The sequence below is a fragment of the Eptatretus burgeri genome, chromosome 15, assembly GCF_056783735.1.
Source record: "Eptatretus burgeri isolate ZD-2024b chromosome 15, Ebu_testis_v1, whole genome shotgun sequence".
Classification (NCBI taxonomy): Eukaryota; Metazoa; Chordata; class Myxini; order Myxiniformes; family Myxinidae; genus Eptatretus; species Eptatretus burgeri.
In genome coordinates this window covers 43,789,364-43,810,808 of record NC_140975.1, presented here as the reverse complement: position 1 = coordinate 43,810,808, position 21,445 = coordinate 43,789,364, and the positions used below count along the sequence as shown (strand labels likewise).

The following is a 21,445-nucleotide window of genomic DNA, read 5'->3' as shown; positions in this document are numbered from 1 at the left end:
TCTTCCTTTGATGTCCTCCCGATCATCATGAATGCCGGGAATTTCATCGCCAGTTTCCTCTGCTTGTTCTGCTTCGGGCTCGAACTGGTAAGGCCGTATTCCATTTCCAGCTGCCTGAACTTCACCTCCCGCGACTACGTTATCCGACAATTCTCCATCTGATTCAGACCAAAATCCTTCATTTCTCTCACACTCACTGTCGCTACCAGACAAATCAAAGTCCATGTCATCCATTATTCAAAACCAAATGTTTGATTTTTTTAAAGCAGAAATGAACGAAGCGTTTGAGTTGACCAATCGAATGTGGAAACACACAGGAAGCCAATACAATCACGTAGACCACCAACCCGAGTAATTTGCGTGCAGCCTTTGTTGTTCTGGAGATGACGTCATGTGGGTTACACGTCGTTCAGTAGATTTCGGCAGAATTTTTAGGGGCATTCCCTAAGAGATTTGTTTTTTTAATTTTACATTTTACAGAACGAGTATTGTGAAAAAACATTGTCAGATCAGAAATCACGATGAAAAACTCCAAGAGGACATATATATATATATATATATATATATATATATATATATATATATATATATATATATATATATATATATATATATATATATATATATATATATGCAATTTCAGTACTTTTGAGTGTCATCGGACCTTTAAGCAATCTCCTTGGCGATTGGGCACAATCCTGGATGGGTCACCATTCCAGCACAGAATACCATTGTGCTGGCACTCATTTTGCCGACTTCAGAAGGATGACAGGCAGAGTCAAACCCCACCTGGCATTAATTCAACAGCGGAGTGGGATTTGAACTCAGGATCCAAGGATCCCAAGCCCACCACCCAAACCATAAAGCCAACACCAGGCATAGAAGGGCACTCGGTAGAGTGCATACCTCCGCCATGCAATGCCTGATCTACAAGAACATATCAGGCCAAATACATTTTTGATATATTATGCTATATATTGTTGTAGCCCTGGCAGTTAGTCTTATCTCCACAACCCAATTGTTGTGGACGGGCAGTTAACACCGACCAGGCTGGATTGCCGAGTGGTTTTCCTTAGAGCCGAACATGTGAGTTTCTCAGAGATTATGGCGCGCGCGGGAAGACAAGGGCGGCATGGACAGAGCAGACGGATGGAAGCACAATGGGTTTATACTCGAGTCCACGACAAATAGACAACACAAGCAACTTAAAATAAACATGGGGGTTCAATGAAAATAAATCAACTATTTGCAATGGTAATCTATCTATAATTCCAGCAATCTCTGTGTGTCTGTCTGTCTGCGACTGCCGTTTCTCAACGACCGCCGGTCCGATCTCATTGAAACTTGCCAGGAATATTGCCGGGGACCCGCGGATGTGCCTTTTCGAGGTTTGATATCGATTAGACGAGCGGTTCCCAAGTTACGCCCATTTATCTGTCGACCAATGACAAGACACGGTGCTATGACATCACGAATGACGTCACAATTAATGTTTATTTATTTATTCTTTTTTTTTTGCACGATCGACGGTCCGATCTGATTGAAACTTGCCAGCAATATTGCCGGGGCCCCGAGGATGTGCTTTTCAAGGCTTGATATTAATCGGACGAGCGGTTCCCAAGTTACGGCCATTTATGTCGACCAATGACAGGACACGTTGCTATGACATCACGAATGACGTCACAATTAATGGGTTTTTTTAATATTTCTTTTGCACGATTGAAACTTGCCAGGAATATCCTGGGGACCGCGGATGTGCCTTTTCGAGGTTTGAGAGAGAGAGAGAGAGAGAGAGAGAGAGAGAGAGAGAGAGAGAGAGAGAGAGAGAGAGAGAGAGAGAGAGAGAGAGAGAGAGAGAGAGAGAGAGAGAGGCTGCACATACTGGCACTCACCTACGGGCACGCACCTACGGGCCCGCCCCTACGGGCCCGTACTCGTAATTCAAAATGTAACAATAAAACGTGAGGTAAATTAAAGCCTAAAGTCGAGGCGCCTCTACACACAGACTATAATACAGGCAAGGGGAAAATGAAATAAAAGAAAATCCTCCCTGGATTCTGACACTTAACTTTATTCAACGCCAGGGCTCACCAACCGCCGTGCGGCTTCTTCTCATGAACGAATATGCTGAATGTTCCTCTCTGACACGAGGTCGGCTCACAACGATCGCCCACCTTCCTCTTTGAACACATAATGGGATAACAACGAGTTCGCTGAGAGGTGCACTCCTCTTCCTCTCTTTCTCATAAACGTACAACTCCACGACTCAGTCGAACAGGAATTGCTAGCATCTTGCCAAACACGCTGCAAATTCACCAGCACGAACATGAAAATCGCGCAGCCATTTCGTCGTGCCAAGAGGAGAGCAAAAACGAGATCCGCCGTCTCAGCCACAATCCTCTCAACTGTCCTTCCCATTCTCCTGCTCCGAACCTCACTCTCCTACCGGTTCTCTGACGTCACGCCCATTAATCATCCACCCCGGGGGCGTTCCATCACGCCCCTGGAGAAAAAAAGAAGATGGAGCAACTTTATTTTTAAGGTTTTGCACCATCCTACATGAAGAGACAAACAAACAAATGGTTTTGCCCGCCGTCACCCTTGGAGGTGGGGCTTTCTGCCTGCTTGGATGTGCAGGTCTGTTATTATTGTTGTTGTTATAACAACATAATTCATCTATTGCTGGCTTGTAAATGCAAAAACGTAGGAAAAGGTCACACTGGGAAATTATATACTGGGGGGAATTGGCCTGAATCCCTATCTAATTAACACAGCACCACCACCCATGTGGTGACAAGTAACACTTAAGCTCACAGTTTCCTAACTTAGTTTACATTGAGATGTCTCCTACACGTCCATGGACCAAGCAACTCTATTCAATCCAAACTTTGCTCTGAGATTCCTCCATTTACCCCCATAACCGTAACAATATCAATTTTGGCCCCACCCATCAATGGTGAAGAATCACGTTAAAAATAAAAAAATTCTCGGTTCCGGATCTGGATTCGGATCTTCACCAAAATCAAATCAATTTGTCCTTCTCACATGCTCAACCTGTTCACCGAGTTTCATCCAAATCCGTCCACGACTTTGTCAGATATCGTGATATGTATCAGTTTAACCCTATCTCTCAATGGTGAAGAATAACTCAAAAAATTCTAGCAGCCAGATCTTCACCAAAATCGAATCAGTTCGTCCTTGTGACACCACAAACCTGCCCACCAAATTTCATCCGAATCCATCCCCAACTTTTTGAGATATCCTGTACACAAACAAACAGACAAACAAATAGAGAGGGGTGAAAACATAACCTCCTTCCTCTTTCGATGGCAGAGGTAATCAGTGTGTGTCAAAGAGACTGTAGGAGGACAAAGATAACGGGCACAGGGAGACTTCCATAATCAAGATAATAAAAGGACGAATGAAGGAAAGTGGGAAACTCGCCTGGACTTCAGGAGGGTGAGCAGGTAAGGGTTTCGAGACTCTACAGCAGTGATTCTCAACCCTTCCTCTGTCAATTACCCTCTTGGCTTGATGTATTTCGCCATTTACCCCCTTACTCCCACGCAAAAAAACAAGCATAGCCGGCATTGAGGCACAGAAAAAAGAAGATGGAACAACTTTATTATTAAGGTTTTGCACCATCCTATAAGAAGGGGGGGATGCATCCCCCCTATCCCCCAGGATCTACAACCCATGCCAGCCATAATTTTTCTTAAACAGGCTGACCAGGTATAGTGCATTACAAAATTAATACTTAATTTTCAGGTATGATATTGTTTCGGCTGAGGAAATTCGCAATACACCATAAAGGACCTTAGATCAGTTATGACGATAAGTATTTGTGTAGTTAGATTTCCCCACCGTTGTTTAGAGGGAATTTCCGTGTTCACAGGGCTGCGATCCTTTGAGACAGCCGTTTTTCTTTTCTCTATCATTATTTTGGACCAATCATCTCCCAACAACCAAATCGCCATCACCAACATCATTCCCAAGCAACCACAACCCAAACACCACCACCTTCGCCTCTTTACCTCCACAACTCCACCCCGCAAACATCGCTTCACCGCCATTCTCAAACGACGCCCGCCAACAACCAAACTCCCACCACGTCCGCCTTTCTACCATACGCTGGGCCATGGGTTGTGAATGCATTCCTTTCGCCTCAAAAATCAGATCAGGAATGCTTCACGCCCCCTTTTCATCCATCCAATGACTGAGCATCGGGTGGCATAGCCCCGCCTCCGAACCCGCTGTGATCCAGAAATTTACATAGACGCCCCTCCCCCGGGCTATTAAGCGCGAGCTGGCGGAAGAAAAAAAGGTGCAGTACATCGGCAGAAAAGTCAAGAACCAAGTAGGTGCAGTACGTCGGCAGAGAACCAAGTGGCAGCAGTGGAGTGGCAGCGGCAGAGTGTCGGGAGAAGAAGTCAAGTCTGCAGTGTCGGCGGGGCAGTCGAGTCGGGAGACGGAGCTCGAAGCCGACGGGAAAGGCAGAAGGGGAGCGCCGGAGAGAGCTCGCCGACCACGCCAGGGGCACGAAGCCAGGCGCAGCTGTGCAGACATTGCGGCTTGCCCGCCATCGTGCCACGAGGGCGCGGGTAGAACCCTTCGGTCTCGTGGACCTGGCCGCTCATCCAGGTTCCACGCGCATGAGGCCCTCTGGCCCAGTCTGACTCCCTTGCCTTTGAGGAGGTCTTTTCTTGGCTTTTGTGTGAATGCGTGTAGTGGCACCGTGTCTTGTAAAGTAGAAACTGTTTAAGTGGATGTAAATAAACCTTGCTTTATTCGGTTGTAACTATTGCTTGTAAATTGCATTCTTACTGTATGGCTGTGAATACGTGCCTGCCTTGTCTGAGTGTGGAATAAATGTGCTTGTCGAACTGTTCCCCGTTTTGTTGCGTCCTTTCCTTTGTTTGAAAGTTCCATCTTGCATCACGGAAGGAATTGGTAGAAGGGTGTAAGCACCCGGTAACTAATCACGTCCGTCGGGGCCGGCGATAACACCGCTCGGTTATCACTGAAGCACGGAACAGACCGCTTAAGCGGTTCGTGTCCTAGGCCGGCCAGCGGCGAGGTACGATCGCCCGGTTAACTACCCGCGCAGGTACTTAGGTAGGTCGAGTTTGGCGAACAACCCTATCCTGTGCGGGTGGCCGATTGGCACGATTGTGGTGGGGTTGAAAGACCCACCCGTGACTAGCTCCTGGCGATAGTTCCAAGGAGGGTCACAACTGAATTGTCCATTCCGGTGGGCGACGTGGTCGCGATTTGAGTTACGTGGCCGATCGCACACTGGGCAGACCGAAATTCGTAACAATATATTTACCGCCTGCCATGTAAATTTTACCCCCAGAGGGTAAATTTGCCCCTGTTTGAGAATCACTGCTCTCGAGGAGCACATGTGACCTGGTGTGGCTTGGAAAGGACAAAGGTAGGAGAGGCAGGAGGAACAAGGCCTGAAAAAAAGTAAGTTTGTATAAAGGAAAGAGCATAAAAAAAGTTGTCTTTATGGCTGGCCTGATGGCCTAGAAGTACGCACACTAACCTCTCGGACTGTCTAGCCTGGGTTTGAATCCGGACCCAGCTATAAACTGTCATCCCGGTGTTTCATAGGCAAGGTGATTCATTACTGTGTGTGCTGTCCCTCAGATGGACGTTAAGTGGGAATCCCTTGTGCCGGTATTAGTTGGTGGAGGTTAAAGATCCCATGGTGTCCTTTGCAAAGAGTCGGTGAGCATTTGCCAGCACACTGAACAAATTACAAATTCCTGCCCTGACCAGCATGGGGTGTTGTATCAGCGGTACTGCAATGCCCACAGCCAGTGATGCAACAAGCAGTCCTGTGATGCACATGGTAGAGAGAGAGTTGCCAATAGCAGGAGAGTGGCAATCCTTGGGAATCAGTCTCCTGTCTTGAGATTCCAATTTTGCAGAAGATTTCTTCAAGAGGAGCGATATGGGAATCAGGAGCACCATCCAAAATTGGGGACCCATACTCCATGAAGATCACTACGAAAGCCTTGTACACAGTGATGAGCTTGGTGCGGCTCTCAGAAATGCCAAAGCTCTATGGAGAATACCCAGTCAGTGGTTAGACTTTGATGCGAATTTAATGATGCGATCCTGCCATGAAAGGTTATGATAGATAGTGAGGCGAAGCAGTTCCAGGCACTGCTCCTCTTCCAGTGGCTGTCCATAAAAGTGGATTGGATAGTTCGATTACTGATCGATTGCTGACATTAAAGACTGGTCCCTACCAAGTGACTTAGAAAGCTGAAATTTTGTGCGCCGTTGGACACTGAAGTTGGCACATCGGTAGAAATCACAGACTCATCAGGCAACATCTATAAATGAAAATATAAATGAAGGGGAAAAAATGGAAAAAATGCAGGTGAGTGACCCAAGACAATGGGGAAGCATGGTAATTTTGTGTGCCAATGGACATCAAAGTCGATACACCAGGAAAAATCACAGAACCGTCAGAAAGCATCCGTAAATGAAACCATAAATAAATGAAAAAAATAATGAAAATAAGAAAATGAAGGAACATACGCAGTTGAGCGACCCAAGGCAATGGGGAAACATAGTTCGTATGCTTACACAATGTGTAAGCATACCCCACTGGTATATACAGGGGGCTGCAAAAGTAGGTATACAGTAATGAAAAACAAAACGTGCGCACAAAACGTATTTTATTGATTATACAAGCATATCAATAATAACATACCAATAATAAACATATCAATAATAAACATATTAATCCCTCAAATGTTCAAACTGCACCACTATTCAAACTGCACCATCCTATTACCACTATTATAATACTGGTATAATCCTTACTGTATACCTACTTTTGCAGCCACTATAAATATATATGCATATGAAAATGCATTCTTGATTTCAAATCTACAAAATAAAATGGATCAAAATATATTTTCAAATTCACTCATTTGGAGGCAATCTGGGATTAGGGAAAAAGTAAAGAAGAAAAATAATTGACAGAAAAGAAAATCCTCCTCAAGGGTGGCAGTATCATGATGTGCCTATGACCTATTTGAGGATTGAAATTCCCATGACTAGTCTGGCAAATATTTATGCCAGTTGTAAACAGGCAACAGTGTTTCTTGCAGTGGTGAGGTTCAATGCTCACGCAAACGTGGCATATATCAAGCAGGCAGGCTACTGCAGGGAAGCTGGATGGCAGAAATAGCTTGTTAAAGACTGACAGGTTGTATTTCCATTTTGGTAACATCTATTAAATCTGTCTAACTAATCATTCGATCTGTTAGGTAAAATGCGGAGTATTTGTGCCTTCAAAAGGACTGCAACATGCCACTCACTCTGAGATCGACCTCCTGCCCCAGAAGGTCATACAGGGCTGCCCCTTTGCGTGTGATTTCTGATGCCAGCCGACGGCAAAGCTTCAGCTCTTTTACCTGAACAATCCAAACACCAGAAGAAAAAAATAATCATCAACTTCCATTACCACTACCTATTTTACAGTACAGAGGCCTGTGATGGGTGTCAAGTTGAAACAAGTTTGGCCTCATCACAACATTAAAACGAGCTCTCGACGTCGACCACAAAATTGAGATGGAGAGACATCACAGATAAAAACCCCTTTCGAGAAATACAATTTCACACCAATGGTGCACATAGGTAGAAAGGAGAATTGCAATAATGTCTCTTTAGTTTATTCCAAAGAGGCATTACTCAATTGCATTCCTCCATCATGCTTATCATATAATTTTGGCACAGTGACTGGGACATTATCATCTTGAAAGTAACTATCATTGTCATGATACAAGTGGCACAAAGGATATGGAAGCCATTTGTGTCGATGACACAGTTCTGTTGCCACAGTAGTCTTATCATGAGCTATGGAAACATAATTTCTTCTTTGCACGAGGCATGGCAATAAAGACAATGCAAAAACAGCTTATAATGACATAAACAGAGTACGTGTGACGTAAAAACCCATGGTAATTCAATCCTGATAGTGCAACACGCAAGCACAAAGGAAACTTCCCTTATCCTCAACCTTGTCATTAACTGGCTGGGCTCCTCACCAATGAGCTGATTTACCTACAACTGAAACTAGAATTGCACTCGGTAGAGCGCATATCTCCGCCAGGTTGAACAATTTACGTTTTATATCCCACTGAAAGGCTAGATCTGGATCTGGACCTGAATCAAAATCTATTTGACTTGTTCTTGTCACCGACCCAAATCATCCACCAGGTTTTGTTATAATCTGTCCAAAACTTTTTAAAATATCATGCTATATATCGTTCGACCCCATCACTCAATGGTGAAGAATCGCTTAAAACATTCTCGTATCCAGACGTTCACTAAAATCCAATCAATTCATCCTCGTCACACCCCCAACCTGTCCACCAAGTTTCGTCCAAATCCGTCCGTAAGTTTTTGAGATATCCTGTTCACAGACAAACAGACAGGGGTGAAAACATAACCTTTGTCACCCTCGGTGGCAGAGGTAATAAACAGTCCTTTGTTAATACTGATGGACAACCCTTGAGGTTAATGTGGAATGTGGTTAGTCACATCTACTGACATGCACTGGTGGACATGAAAAACATTATACTGTCTTTCAAGAACCTACTTCTATTCAAATTCGTACATGGTTTGGGTGTAAATAAATACCCACAGTTCATGTACTGGAGGTAGTTAAGGCATTGGCAGTATTATATATCATGAAGGTGGTATGGGACAAGGCAAAGACAATTTGCTATGTGAGAGGTTGTCGTGTTTAACCATTAGCCTCGACACCTTCTGACCCCGACTCCCAGTTCCCCCTTACACAAATCGCTGCCCTCAAAAGGAAACACAAACAACTGATCTTAAGTATGCTTGCCAAATAAATCAAAGCATTCTGCTCACTCCCATTCTGCAGTGCCAAGACCGCTATCCAAGCAGGGTGATTTGCATTTTGTGAAGTCTATTCTTTAATAACTCTGTACGGTCAGACATGCAAGCCTCACAGCACTCAAACTCATGAAAGACTAAGATATTTGTCATATTTCTTTATCAGTAACAGACATTATATTGAGAATTTTTTTGACTTCTTCTTCTTCTTCCTCTTCTTCTTTCGGCTGCTCCCGTGAGGGGTCGCCACAGCAGATCATCCGTATGATCTGCATAGTGATTTGGCTTCGTTTTATGCCGGATGCCCTTCCTGATGCAACCCTGGTCGCCTCTTACGACACAGGGATGTGGTACACCTATTCTAACCGGGGCATACACCGGGCCCAGTACACTGGTACTCACTTCGCCGACCTCGGAAGGATGACAGGCTGAGTCAACCTCCTGATGTGTATTAATTCAAGCGGCCAACGGGGCTTGAACTCAGGACCTTTTGGATCCCAAGCCACTACCCTAACCACTACGCCAACACCAGGCTGTTTTTTTTTGTTTGTTTTGTTTGTTTTTTTGGACTTCTTGCAATTCTGAATTAATTGCTTGTTTTGGCATGTGGGGTGGCTGGGTGGGATGAGGTGTTTTCCCTTGTACATAATGGCATTTCTCAAAACTGTACTTAAGCTGAAAGTTGTGACAATTTCTGCATACCAACTCTGCAAACCTTAACTGGAACTTCAATTATGCCTGGAGGTTATCTGCAAGTGTACTCAGAGGCCCCATTTAAACACACCAAGCGGGGACACGTACCTGAGAGCCAAGATCGAATTTGACATGTGCAGCCTGATCATCAACATGATCCACACCACTAGATTCCTGTGAAGCTTCGCACAGCACATTGGCCAGCTTGAGTAACTCTTTTACACCATATCCATCTGCTTGGTAAAGCCATTTGGTGTTGAGTCGGATGTGAGCTTTGGTGGCCTACAAGACAAAAATTGTGTGGGAATTGGGTTGGGATATTGGATAGTGGGTAAGGGTGTTGCGTTGGGACATTGGGTAGAGGGTGAGGGGGTTGATTGGGAGATGGTATATCAATCAATTGATTTGGCAAGTAGTGTAGCAGCATAGCAAACCTGTTGTGCATTTTGTGATACAAGCACCAAATTTGGCACAAATGTACATTAATATGTTGCGAACATTTTCAGATATTGGGCCACTTGAAATTCTCTCTTTATGTCCGCCATATTGGATTTCAAAATGGCCGCCACTTGAAATCGACATTTGCTATTATCTCTGGACGTAATGCAACTATTGACTTGATTCTGGTGTCTAAATGTATGTTTTTGGGGGCAAGGAATCCAATGGTACCAATTTCAACTTAATATTATCTATCACAGTCTGTTATATAATTTTATTTGGAAATTATCTAGCCAAATATTGGATTCAACACAATACTTTGAAAAGAATGTCTTAGTTCTGCAAATGTCTTAGGTATAATACTGACATGCTACATGGTCTAGTATTTGAGGCTAGGTGTACTGGTATCTGAGGCTGGGTATATACCGGTACTGAAGATACGTGTACATAAACAGTGTCATGTTAACAAGTTCAGCATTGCCACAAGTACATGTATGTTGTTGACTCATCATCATGTGCAGTCCCCTTCACACACACAGAGGGCTGTGCACTGAAGGGCAGCCTTTTTGCACTTGCAGCGCCTCACACACCCTTTCTTGCACTTGCAAGAAACCAGCTCAATGTAGCTGTGAGCTGCCTCAGTTAGCCTGGTCCAGTAAGGTGTGTACTGTCCTTCTCCAGTCCTTGACCAACCCCAGTTGGTTGGTGGAGGGAGCTCTGGTGCTGGCAGCAGTATCTGACCCCACACATGTCCACCTTGATACACTGCCCTCTTGACATGTTCCTCCAGAGCTGCCTTCGTTGGAGGGATGAGCTGCACATTGTTCTTCCTTGCGAAGAGTTTCCTCCTGGCCTTGTCAATGTCTGTGCATTTGCTGGTTCGATCATACAACAGGATCACGAACCTCTCGATGATGCGCATTGCATCGTCTGGTATATCACGAGGTGCAGAGGACAGCAGCAGCAGTGCCTCAGTGAGTTCTAGCAGTACCGTCCAGACTGCCCACGCAGTCTTCTTGCCATGTCTATGAAAACTAGACACATTGTCGCATCCAGTTAGAGCGTGGAACATTGGCAGTGCACGAGCCTTCTCTCGTCCCAATCCAGCTGCTATTTCGTGTGCTGCTCGGTATCGGAAACTCTGGCCTGTTCCGAATTCCAGCCACAGTTTGTCTTCTGGTTGCAACTCCTGTGCCAGGGACACTGCCAGCACCACAACATCGGTGTCTACAGTCCGGATGAGTATTGCATGGTGTCCATGCTGGACTGCGTGAGATGCATGCAGCAACATCCGACTGTCAGCTTCTTCATGGTTACATGGGGCGAGTGAGGTCAGATCTGGCAGTAGTGGCTTGCTGAGCACTGCCTCTCTATCAGTAATGACGAGTTGCTTGTCCTCCTGGTCAAACCATTCCATGAGAGCTGCTGAGAGGAACCTGAACAGCTCGGTCTTCTTGCTGTCCACTCGTAGGAAGTTCTGCCAGTTTCCTGGTATGGCTGCGGCAGCCATCACACGTCTCCGCACACCTTGTCCCCGCTTTGCATGTGTACTACCTTTCAGTGAATCAGCAAGGTAAGTATCCCAGACCAGATCCAGGCGTGACACTGTTTGCAGCTTCGTGGACATATATGGGATGAAGATCTGTTGTGCATACTCTTCAAAGGTCTTTGATGCAGCCGGCTTCAGCATCTGGACGATGGCTGCTCCATCAAGCACAATACAGGTTGTGACAGAAGTCTCTGTCTTTGCGTCGGAGACTTCTTCCAAGCATGTGAGGAGATCACTCTTGGTACCAGTGCAGAAGCTTCCACCATCAGACAATGCAGTAGGACATGCCTGATTCTCGTGACAAAAAAACTCCTCAAGGTTTCCATCCCTCGTCTGGCAGCCAATGTACAGGCAGGCGTGCGAAGAGTTCACGGTCATTCTTGATGGAGGCGAGCTGTTGCTGACCTATGCTCTGGCTTCTTGGAGTGGAAGTGCTGAACACCTTCAGCTTGGCAACTTCTGGTCCCGCAACCATCCAGCGACGTAGGGCACTAGGGTTGTCAGTGAGCCCAACTGCTCCACCGTCTCCTTTGATGCAGGCATTATTCTGCTCATGTGCCTGGTCAATCGGGATTGAAGAGAACACCCTCTGTGTTTTCTGAACGGTGAAGTGGCTTTCCCTGAATTTCCTGGCTACATCTGGGTGTTTGATGGTGAGTTCGGCCATGTCCTTCAGGTGCACTGGTATCCACCTAGCATAGTGGGTGTGATCCAGTGCATGGAACCAGGGGACCAGCACTGTCAGAGCATCGAGGTACATCATTAACGATCCCTGATTGAGAGAACACACATACACTAGAACCAACAGTTCTAGTTCCAGCACGGTTGCCCAGTAGTGAAACTGGGGGATGTCTTCTCCTCTCTGGCAACACCAGTCTTCAAACTCCGGAAGGTCCTCTGCATCCCTGGTTTCTCCCAGACAGTAGTGGTTGTAGGCACGGTGTTGCAGGATTCACTTGATGTGAATTTATATTTTAGACTGCCAGTATAGATGAGCTTATCTGAGTTGTTACTCGTGATTTAGTATAGTTTTTTTTTTTAATTTACAGAACTAAGACATTCTTTTCAAAGTATTGTGTTGAATCCAATATTTGCCTCGATAATTTCCAAATAAAATTATATAACAGACTGATAGATAATATGAAGTTGAAAATGGTACCATTGGATTCCTTGCCCCCAAAAACATGTATTTAGATACCAGAATCAAGTCAATAGCTGCATTACGTCCAGAGATAATAGCAAATGTAGATTTCAAGTTGCGGCCATTTTGAAATCCAATATGGCGGACATAAAGAGAGAATTTCAAGTGGCCCAATATCTGAAAATGTTCGCAACATATTAATGTACATTTGTGCCAAATTTGGTGCTTGTATCACAAAATGCAAAATTCTTTTGAATATTTGGGCTAAGCCGCCCCACTAAAGGTGGGAGAGTCATTCTATTCTCCTTTTTGCCAAATTCCACATATTTATAAATCTCAATAAACCTGCCAATTATAAAATCATACATTGTGTATTGCACAGACTGACCAAATAGGTATAACCCCAACAATGCCAGTCGTGTAAGTTATCTTTGCAGATCTGTGCAGCCACCTTACTGAGGGAGAGTACAATTTGGTTACGGTGCTTGTGTCTTACATTGTGCTGGATGAAAGCCACCCTATTCCCAAAACATTCGTTCTGAGTTTTGTTTTTAGACACAAGAAATCTTTAAGCTCTCGAAGCACCCTTGTGATAAAGACATGGCCAATATATAAGCATGAGATAACTGGATAGCTCAGGGGGATATCACTTGCCTTTGAATCACTTAGTCTGGGTTTGACTCATGGCCTAAATATAACCATCATTCCTGCCCTATCTGACGGTTCATTCAGCAGTACCCTGTGAGAGTTGCGACTTATCCAGTGTAAAATTCTCAGCTACGGAAATATTCATGACAAGTTGTGGGCACCCTCATGCCCAAGTGTAATTAGAATGAAAAAAAAGTCAGCTCAATTCACACTCACAAATACGGTAGTTTTCTGTTGGTCTCACCATCAGTTCAGCCACTGTTCTGATGAACAATACACGTTCTTGGTCTGTTTGAATGTCAAAGGGAATGTCTTCTTCAGGCTCAAACCTGCAGTACAATAAAAAATACATTTTTTAAAAGAAAGGTCAAGATCATGAATGAGCTGAACAACAAAGGATAGGCAGTTGACAACTAACAGATGGAAAAGAGTAGATGGGCAAGGGAGAAACATATACAAATTAGAATAGCACTCGGTTGAGTGCATACCTCCGCTGGGCTGAACAGTTTACGTTTTGTATCCCACTGATAGGCCAGATCTGCATCCGGACCTTAACTAAAATCTCACTGGTTTGTTCTTGTCACATAACCAACTCATCCACCAAGTGTTATCATAGCCCATCTTTAAAGTTTTGAAATATCGTGCTATATGTCGTTTTTGGCCCGATCTCTCAATTACGAAGAATCACTTTTAAAATGAAAAAATCCTCATATCTGGATTCAGATCCAAATCTTCACTAAAATCGAAGCAATTCCTCCTTGTCACACACCCAACCTCTCCACCAAGTTTTGTCCGAATCCGTTGTAACTTCTTGAGATATCATCGTCACAGACAGGCAAACAGACAGACAGACCAGGAGGGAAAACCTAACCTCTGTCCACCTTTGGTGACGGAGGTTACGAGAACGGCCTCCACCAGGCTGAAAAGTTTACATTTTGTAGCCCAATGATAGGCCAGATCTGCATCCATATCTTTGCCAAAATCTAATCAATTAAACCTTGTCACACTCAACCTCCACCAAGTCCACCAAGTTTTGTTTTGTCCACCAAGTCCACCACCAAGTTTTGCCTGAATTGTCCATAACTTTTTGGGATGTTGTTCTACATATCGTTTTTGGCCCCGTCTCTTAATGGTGAAGAATCACTTGAAAAATTATAGTATCCAGATCCGGATGTTCCTCATGTCTAATAAATTTGTCCTTGTCACACACCCAACCTGTCCACCAAGTTTCGTTTGAATCCATCCACAACTTTTTGAGATATCCTGCTCACAGACAGACAAACAAAAAACAGAGGTGAAAACATAACCTCCGTCCACCTTCGGTAGCGGAGGTAATTAACATCAATGTGAGTAGATGAGCTTGAGATGGATAAAGAATATGGGTTTTAGCAAGGGTATAAAAAGCAAGGGTGTGTATATGGACCAAGATGATGCATTACATTTCCAAAAGGATGTGTAAAAATAAACACGGGCATAAAAGCCTGAGAACATATTGTACTTTGGATAAGCCACTTGCATGCAGGGAGAAAATAACAAAAAAACAATTGCAGTGTTTTGTTACAAAGGCTTGATGTTTCTGGCAGCATTGTGGTCTTTATCAGAGGAATATGCTGACCAACACTATGAAAATCTTGTACACCTTTCCAGGAAGCAATGTACCAATCAAAATGGGTCACAAAGTCTTTTCATCTCAGATACTTAGATTTGCAAGAATTTGTTCAGTAAAGGATAATTTTGTGGAATGTACCAAGAACGTTTTTAACATTATGTTAAACAGAGGATATTTGGCTGATTGTTTCATCAGGTCTTGTGAGAATGTCTTCAGACTCCATTATCACCTTTTATTACCTCCACCACCAAAGGTGAAGGAGGTTATGTTTTCACCCCTTTCTGTCTGTTTGTCTGTTTATCTGTGTACAGGATATCTCAAAAATTTGTGGACGGATCTGGATGAAATTTGTGGACAGGTTCGGTGTGTGACAAGGACGAACTGATTAGATTTTGGTGAAGATCTGGATCTGGATCCGACTACTTTAATTTGTTAAGTGATTCTTCACCATTGAGAGATCGGGCTAAAACGATATGCAGCACGATATCTCAAAAAGTTGTGGGCAGATTCGGACGAAACTTGGACAGGTTGGGTGTGTGGCAAGGCCGAATTGATTCTATTTGGGGGAAAATCTGAATGCGGATCTGGATGCGAGAATTATTTAATTTTATAAGTGATTCTTCACCATTGAGAGATAGTGTTGCGGGGCCAGGTATCGGCTGCGAGCACGACCGCTAGATGGAGCAGTAGAGTCGGCTCGACCAATCGCACGGAATTTAAATCGTACTTTTTCGGAAAACTCCAAAAAGTACGGGTCTCTTTTCGACCGAAGTTCGCCAATAGGTAGACCACGTGGGGTAGGGTCGATTACCAATTTCAATTTACGTAAATACCCACGTCGTCCAAACTACCGGGGAAATTCACCCTCGACGGCACCCGTACGGAACGAGCCGCTTAGCGTACTCGGACCGTGTGCAATCCGAGCTGTTTATCGCCGAGATCCGTCAGTCCAAATGTTCCGTTACAGCGGCAACAGCCTGGCTAATTTCGCAACACGCAGCACGCTAAGCCAATGGAGGAAAAGACATGAATGAGCGGATACATTTCACAAATGGGAATGTTTATTTACAATGATAATAATTGGGGAACGAGAGAAGCAAGCAAGAGCAGAGTTAAACCGATCGAAGAAATGCACGGCACTTATACAATTCACTACTTATCTGACTTGCGCAACAAACACACATACGCACACACCCAAAGAATCGGACCAAAATGGTCTTTATTGAGGCCTGTCTCGGACCTGTCCGCCTCGTGCGGTCTTCAAGGACCAGGTCCTAGAGGCAGAACTGGACCCCCAGCACGATCCAGACGCCCTCACGACCGGGCTGCAGGCGAATGAAATTGGCAGGGCGAAAACTGGCAGGAGACAACCCTACATTGACCCGAACACTCCGTGCACAGATGCTTTTTCTTGCCAGAACCCTCTCGGTGTTGTCGGCAGGAGAAGGAGGAGGAAGAAGCAAAGGCAGAGAGAAGAGCATGCGGAAGAGGAGCTCAGTCCGCCCACGCCGCGCCCTTATTCCCCCGGTCTCCGGGGGGGGGACGCCTCCACCCCTCCCGCTCCACCTGACTGGACGGTTTTGGCGTGCAGAAGGGCTAGTCACTCTGTCATTGGCCAAAACGAGCGGCAAGTCCATCGATTGGCCAGGGGGCGTGATGATGTCACACGGACCCCTTTCCTCCTGTCGCGGGCTTTGATTGGCTGAGTAGCGGTCACCCCACCGGTAGCACGCCAATTAGTCGAGGGCCGCCACGAGGCCCCTCCTTGAACTCCGCCTTCTTCCAAAGGACTGCCCCTCCAAATGGAAGTTGAGTAACATGGTTCTGCGTCGGTCAGAGCGAGGTGAAGGAAGCAAAGTGAAGGTGAGGGTGATGTGGTGTTGTCGGCGTTGATGTTGGTGTGAAAATAAAAGAAAAACCCTAACTATCAAAATAACTACGCAGCACATTTACATTTAATCACCCATTAGACCAGGGATGGGACCCTAACTGGCAACACGTACTTACCGATATAACTGATCTATAGGACCTGTATGTTGTGTGCTCATGGCTTCCAGATTCACAACAATAGGGCCAAAAATGAGACACAGCCTGATATTTCAAAAATGCATTGATTGGGCCTGATATGCTATCGTGGATCAGGCATTACGTGGCAGAGGTATGCGCTCTACCAAGTGCCCTTCTAGTTTAAGTTTGGTTTGCTTTCATGTAAACAAGTTCCTATTGCATTGTATTTGATATAATAACTAGAAGGGCACACGGTAGAGCACATACTTCCGCAAGGCTGAAAAGTTTACATTTTGTCGAGCACTGATAGGTCAGATCTGAATTCGGACCTTAACCAAAAAAAGGAATCAATTAGTCCTTTTCACATACCCAATCTGTCCACAAAATTTCATCCGAATCCGTCAACAACTTTTTTAAGATAACATGCAATATTTTTTTTGAGATAACATGCTGTCACTGGGGATGGGTACTTTTGCTTGTATGCATATAATGCATATTGTTATAACCTTTTGACTTGGGCCCAAACCGAGGTTCGAGTCCCACTCCAAAGGCTATTTTAACGCCACGTGTCCCGGTCTTTGATGAAATGAATCTTGTGGAAGCTAAAATATTACCATGCCGGCCAGACTGATCTAAAGTCCCAAAAAGGGTCCTGGGCCAATAATGCCATGTTACCTTATTGTGAGGCCTCTGAGCCGCCCGGGCATTGTGTGCTAGTGCTGCAGGCCATATCTGATCTGAAGTCAGCAGGACTCTGGCTGTGCACGAGCTTATTACAGTCAGCGCTAATTGCTGAGCTAAATGTTTGTCTGAAAGACAACGCGATTGCCATGGGTCACGCACAAAGCCCAGGAGACCAAGCCAATCAATCAGGGTGGTGTGTATTTAAAATAAAACACAATAACAATAATAATAAAATCCAGTATGTGCCCATGAACAAACCAAGTATACCAAGTGTACGAACAGTAGATGTTATCGAACGAGCTTAAAAGGCCTTCATGCACACCACAAGATAGGGAGACATTGTGTTTGACAGAACTGAAGAGAGTTACTTTCAAACCCAGCCAGCAAAGCCATGTAGGAGTTCTGGCCAGTTCGATCTCAAGGCAGGGAAATTGTTCCATGGGCAGAGAGAGAAAAGTGAAATGCGGCTTGTTTGCTGGCACAACTCAGCCAGACCATAGTTCAACACCACTGCAGGCCAATCCTTCTGTGGCCAGATAGGGAAGTGAAACTCATTCTGACCGTTTGCACAGTAAAGGCCCAGCCTTCTCTCAACAAAGCACAACCTTCTCTCCTTAAATTTCTTGCATCTGGCTTTTATTTCTAGCTCGTGCATCCTTCTGCTAGCTTTGTCTCTGACTGATGGGCAGGGCGACTCGGCTGTACCAAAAAAAGTCATGAGCCATCATGGTTTCTCCCAAAGTTCCAACGGAAAAAACAATGTGCATAACGGCTGGGATACGAGCCGTCTGAGGAAATTTAACTACCCTTTGATGGTCTTACTTCACACTCCTGATCGTCTCGTGCTGCAAGGTGTGCTGTGTACTTTAAAAGAACATAAAGGACAGATTTAGGGAAAATAATCTGAAACACAGCCAAAGCATTGGCGGGGGGATAGAAACAACAGGTTGGCAGGAAAGACTGACAGGCCTGCTGTAGCTGTCAGAGTAATCAATGTCAGCACAAAACCACACACTACAGGAAGTAGCGCAAAAGTAGCTGACTGCACCCTATGTATTGATGTCGCAGAGATGAGGGACACAAACATCCAGTAAAACCGACCCCATGGGGAATCTCTAGAGTCTAGACCATTCTGTTAGGAATTTGCCCAATCTCATTTGTGAGATGGTTGATCGTTGTAGCGTATACTGTATCTAGAAAAGGCCTAGTGGGACGACTTCTACAAATTAATCGGTGGAAATTTAGATATCTTCTCTTTGTCCTTCAAGGACACAGGATGCACGGGTCTGGTGAAGCATCAGATCGACACCGAGAAGCCTGGTCTGTTGGTCAGCTTGCCCAATGGCTGTGGGCCAAGAGGGAGGAGGGTGACTCTTTTGTCCAACTAAATCAGATCCGCTTCTCTACAAGCCGATGAAGAAGTTTGGAAATTTCTACAAACTTTGCCACATAGAGCTGGTAGTAAGAGCAGAGCCTTAAAACCCCCCAAACCTCTTTGAAGTTACAAGGCACGGGCCACTCTTCTACCACTCTGACCCTAACTGGGATGGTCCTATCTCTTTTGCGGCTAATCACGTGGCCTAAATAGGACACCTCTTTTGCAAACAAAGCACACTGACTGGGACTCAACTTCAAACCTGCTTGCCTGAGGCATTCAAACAACTGGTCCAAATTGGTGATGGTTTGATTAAATGTTTTAGCATGTACCAGGATGTTATCCAGGTACACCAAGCATGACTGCCATGGCATGCCGTTCAGTAAATGGTGGCAAGTGGACACCTGATCCAGCTCGAGGCCTTAGAGTCAGTTGGCCGATGCAGCCATTGATGTGGCCTGCCAGGACTTGCACCATGACAGCGCAGGCAACCGACCAAATGAATCAACCGAGAAGCCATAATGAACAACCATGCGGTGTACGCCTTTTATCATCTCTCAGGAGAGTGTATCACATTGCCAATGGTGCCTGCCAGGTGAAGATTACTGGGCTGCGCTGATTGGCCGGCAAGCTGAGGAAATTCCACACCATGGCGTTGAGTGTGTCAGATGTCCGTATATAGTCACTTATCTGTCGCGTCTCATGTTCTCACGCTGAGCCCGCCATCACCCTCCTGGGCCATGCTGATTAGCTGTAAACTCAAGAAGATGTCATCTATACACAATATGAGGACAGGCCATATGAGGACAGATTACAGCAGGGGAAGGTTCAAGAGCAGAGGAAGAGGGGAAAGGCAGGGCATAGATTGACAATCGGGCAGGCAAGTAGATCTTTCTTAACACCTTTTATAAATTACGATTACATTATGCTTATGCTAATGTATTATGAAATAACTATCATAAATTATGCCCCATTTGATCGCCTCGGCCAGATCTGTAACTATATATATATATATATATATATATATATATATATATATATATATATATATATATATATATATATATATATATATATATATATATATATATATATATATATATTGTTGCGGGCCGGGGGTCTGGGTGAGAAGACCACGAGGGAGGGAAGCTATCTCAGGTTCCCACCAGACTCCCCGGAATTGCAGGCTGTCGCAGACTCTAACGCAGACACGGATAACTCTAACGAGGTGGGTCGCTAACCGACCATGAACGCCAATAACTCAATTACGTGACTTAGGGTTCTCCATCTACAGTTTATATGGTTACCTAAAAATAATCAGGTGACCTAATTACCAGGGGACACACCCTCAGTACACCTTGTCCGAACCTGATCAGATGCAGCCGAGCAACATTCTCAATGACGTACCGGCTAAAAGGAACAGATCATTGGGAATAAAGTCCCGGCTAGGCTCGGATACGGACCATGCTGGATCAATGAGAGAAAAAACAAAAACGAGCTGGGAACATTTCTACAAAGGATTTATTACAGGCAGGTGAGGAAAAATATGTGGCACAGTGAAGGTAGTTTATTGTTGTGTGTAAGTGGAGATAGCAAGAAATGGGAGGTGCAACAATAAAACAAGCCACTTAAAAAAGTATACAGAGTAAAGTTATCCAGATATATCTTCTGCAATCTTAACTTAAGCGAGGACAGGAGCCATGACACACACACACACACACACACACACACACACACACACACACACACACACACACACACACACACACACACACACACACACACACACACACACACACATTCCGATGAAAAGAGATAATGAGCAAAAAGAAAAAGGACAGGAGATGAGGCTAACGGCAAGATTGACCGACCGCGCCACCCAGTATGTTTTGGGGGGATGCTCCACTGGACAATCCGTCCTTGACAGCTGGAGCATCGTCTTTTGCTTGGCTATCCAGAGAATGGGCATGACCGTCAGGTGTGAGGGAGGGACCTTGGGTGGAGCCAGCGGCGAGTGGGTGGAGAAGGCGGAGTCTAGAACAGGTGGGCGGAGTGGCAGAGAGGATCAAATAGATGGGTGGAGTCAGCAACGAGGCGGTGAAGAAGGCGGAGTCGAGAGAAGAGCGGGACGAGCATGAACGGCGAGCAGGAACACGGTCCTTTATAGACCCTGCGATGCAGGGCAGGGTGCCACCCCGAAGCAATGTGTCGTCACCCGAATTGGGCGCTCTGGACCCGGCCACCGCACGCCCAGCCGCCATGACCGGAAGCGACCTCACTGTACATCCGGCTAGCCATAGCTGAGCTGCGGAATCGTCTCACTCCAAACCCCGTGATATGAATCGCCTTGCACCGAACTCCCGGGCCGTGCCCCGGCGACTGGCCGAGGGTCGCGTCGGCCCCGCATGCCCG

At 45.3% G+C, this 21,445-nt stretch overlaps 1 protein-coding gene across 7 annotated transcripts in view; it reads right to left on the bottom strand.

The window, feature by feature from the left end:
- Nucleotides 1-21,445, bottom strand: part of IFT38 (intraflagellar transport 38) — a 119,598-nt gene that overhangs the window by 84,702 nt on the left and 13,451 nt on the right. For 5 of the 7 annotated variants that reach the window (XM_085858252.1, XM_085858250.1, XM_085858251.1 and 2 more), the window contains 3 exons: nt 13,603-13,687; nt 9,691-9,864; nt 7,344-7,439 (listed from right to left, as the gene is read on the bottom strand). In XM_085858252.1, coding sequence (XP_085714378.1) covers nt 7,344-7,439; nt 9,691-9,864; nt 13,603-13,687 — 355 coding nt within the window. The remainder of the gene's footprint in view (nt 1-7,343; nt 7,440-9,690; nt 9,865-13,602; nt 13,688-21,445) is intronic. The other 2 variants (XM_085858254.1, XM_085858255.1) reach the window with 2 other exon arrangements.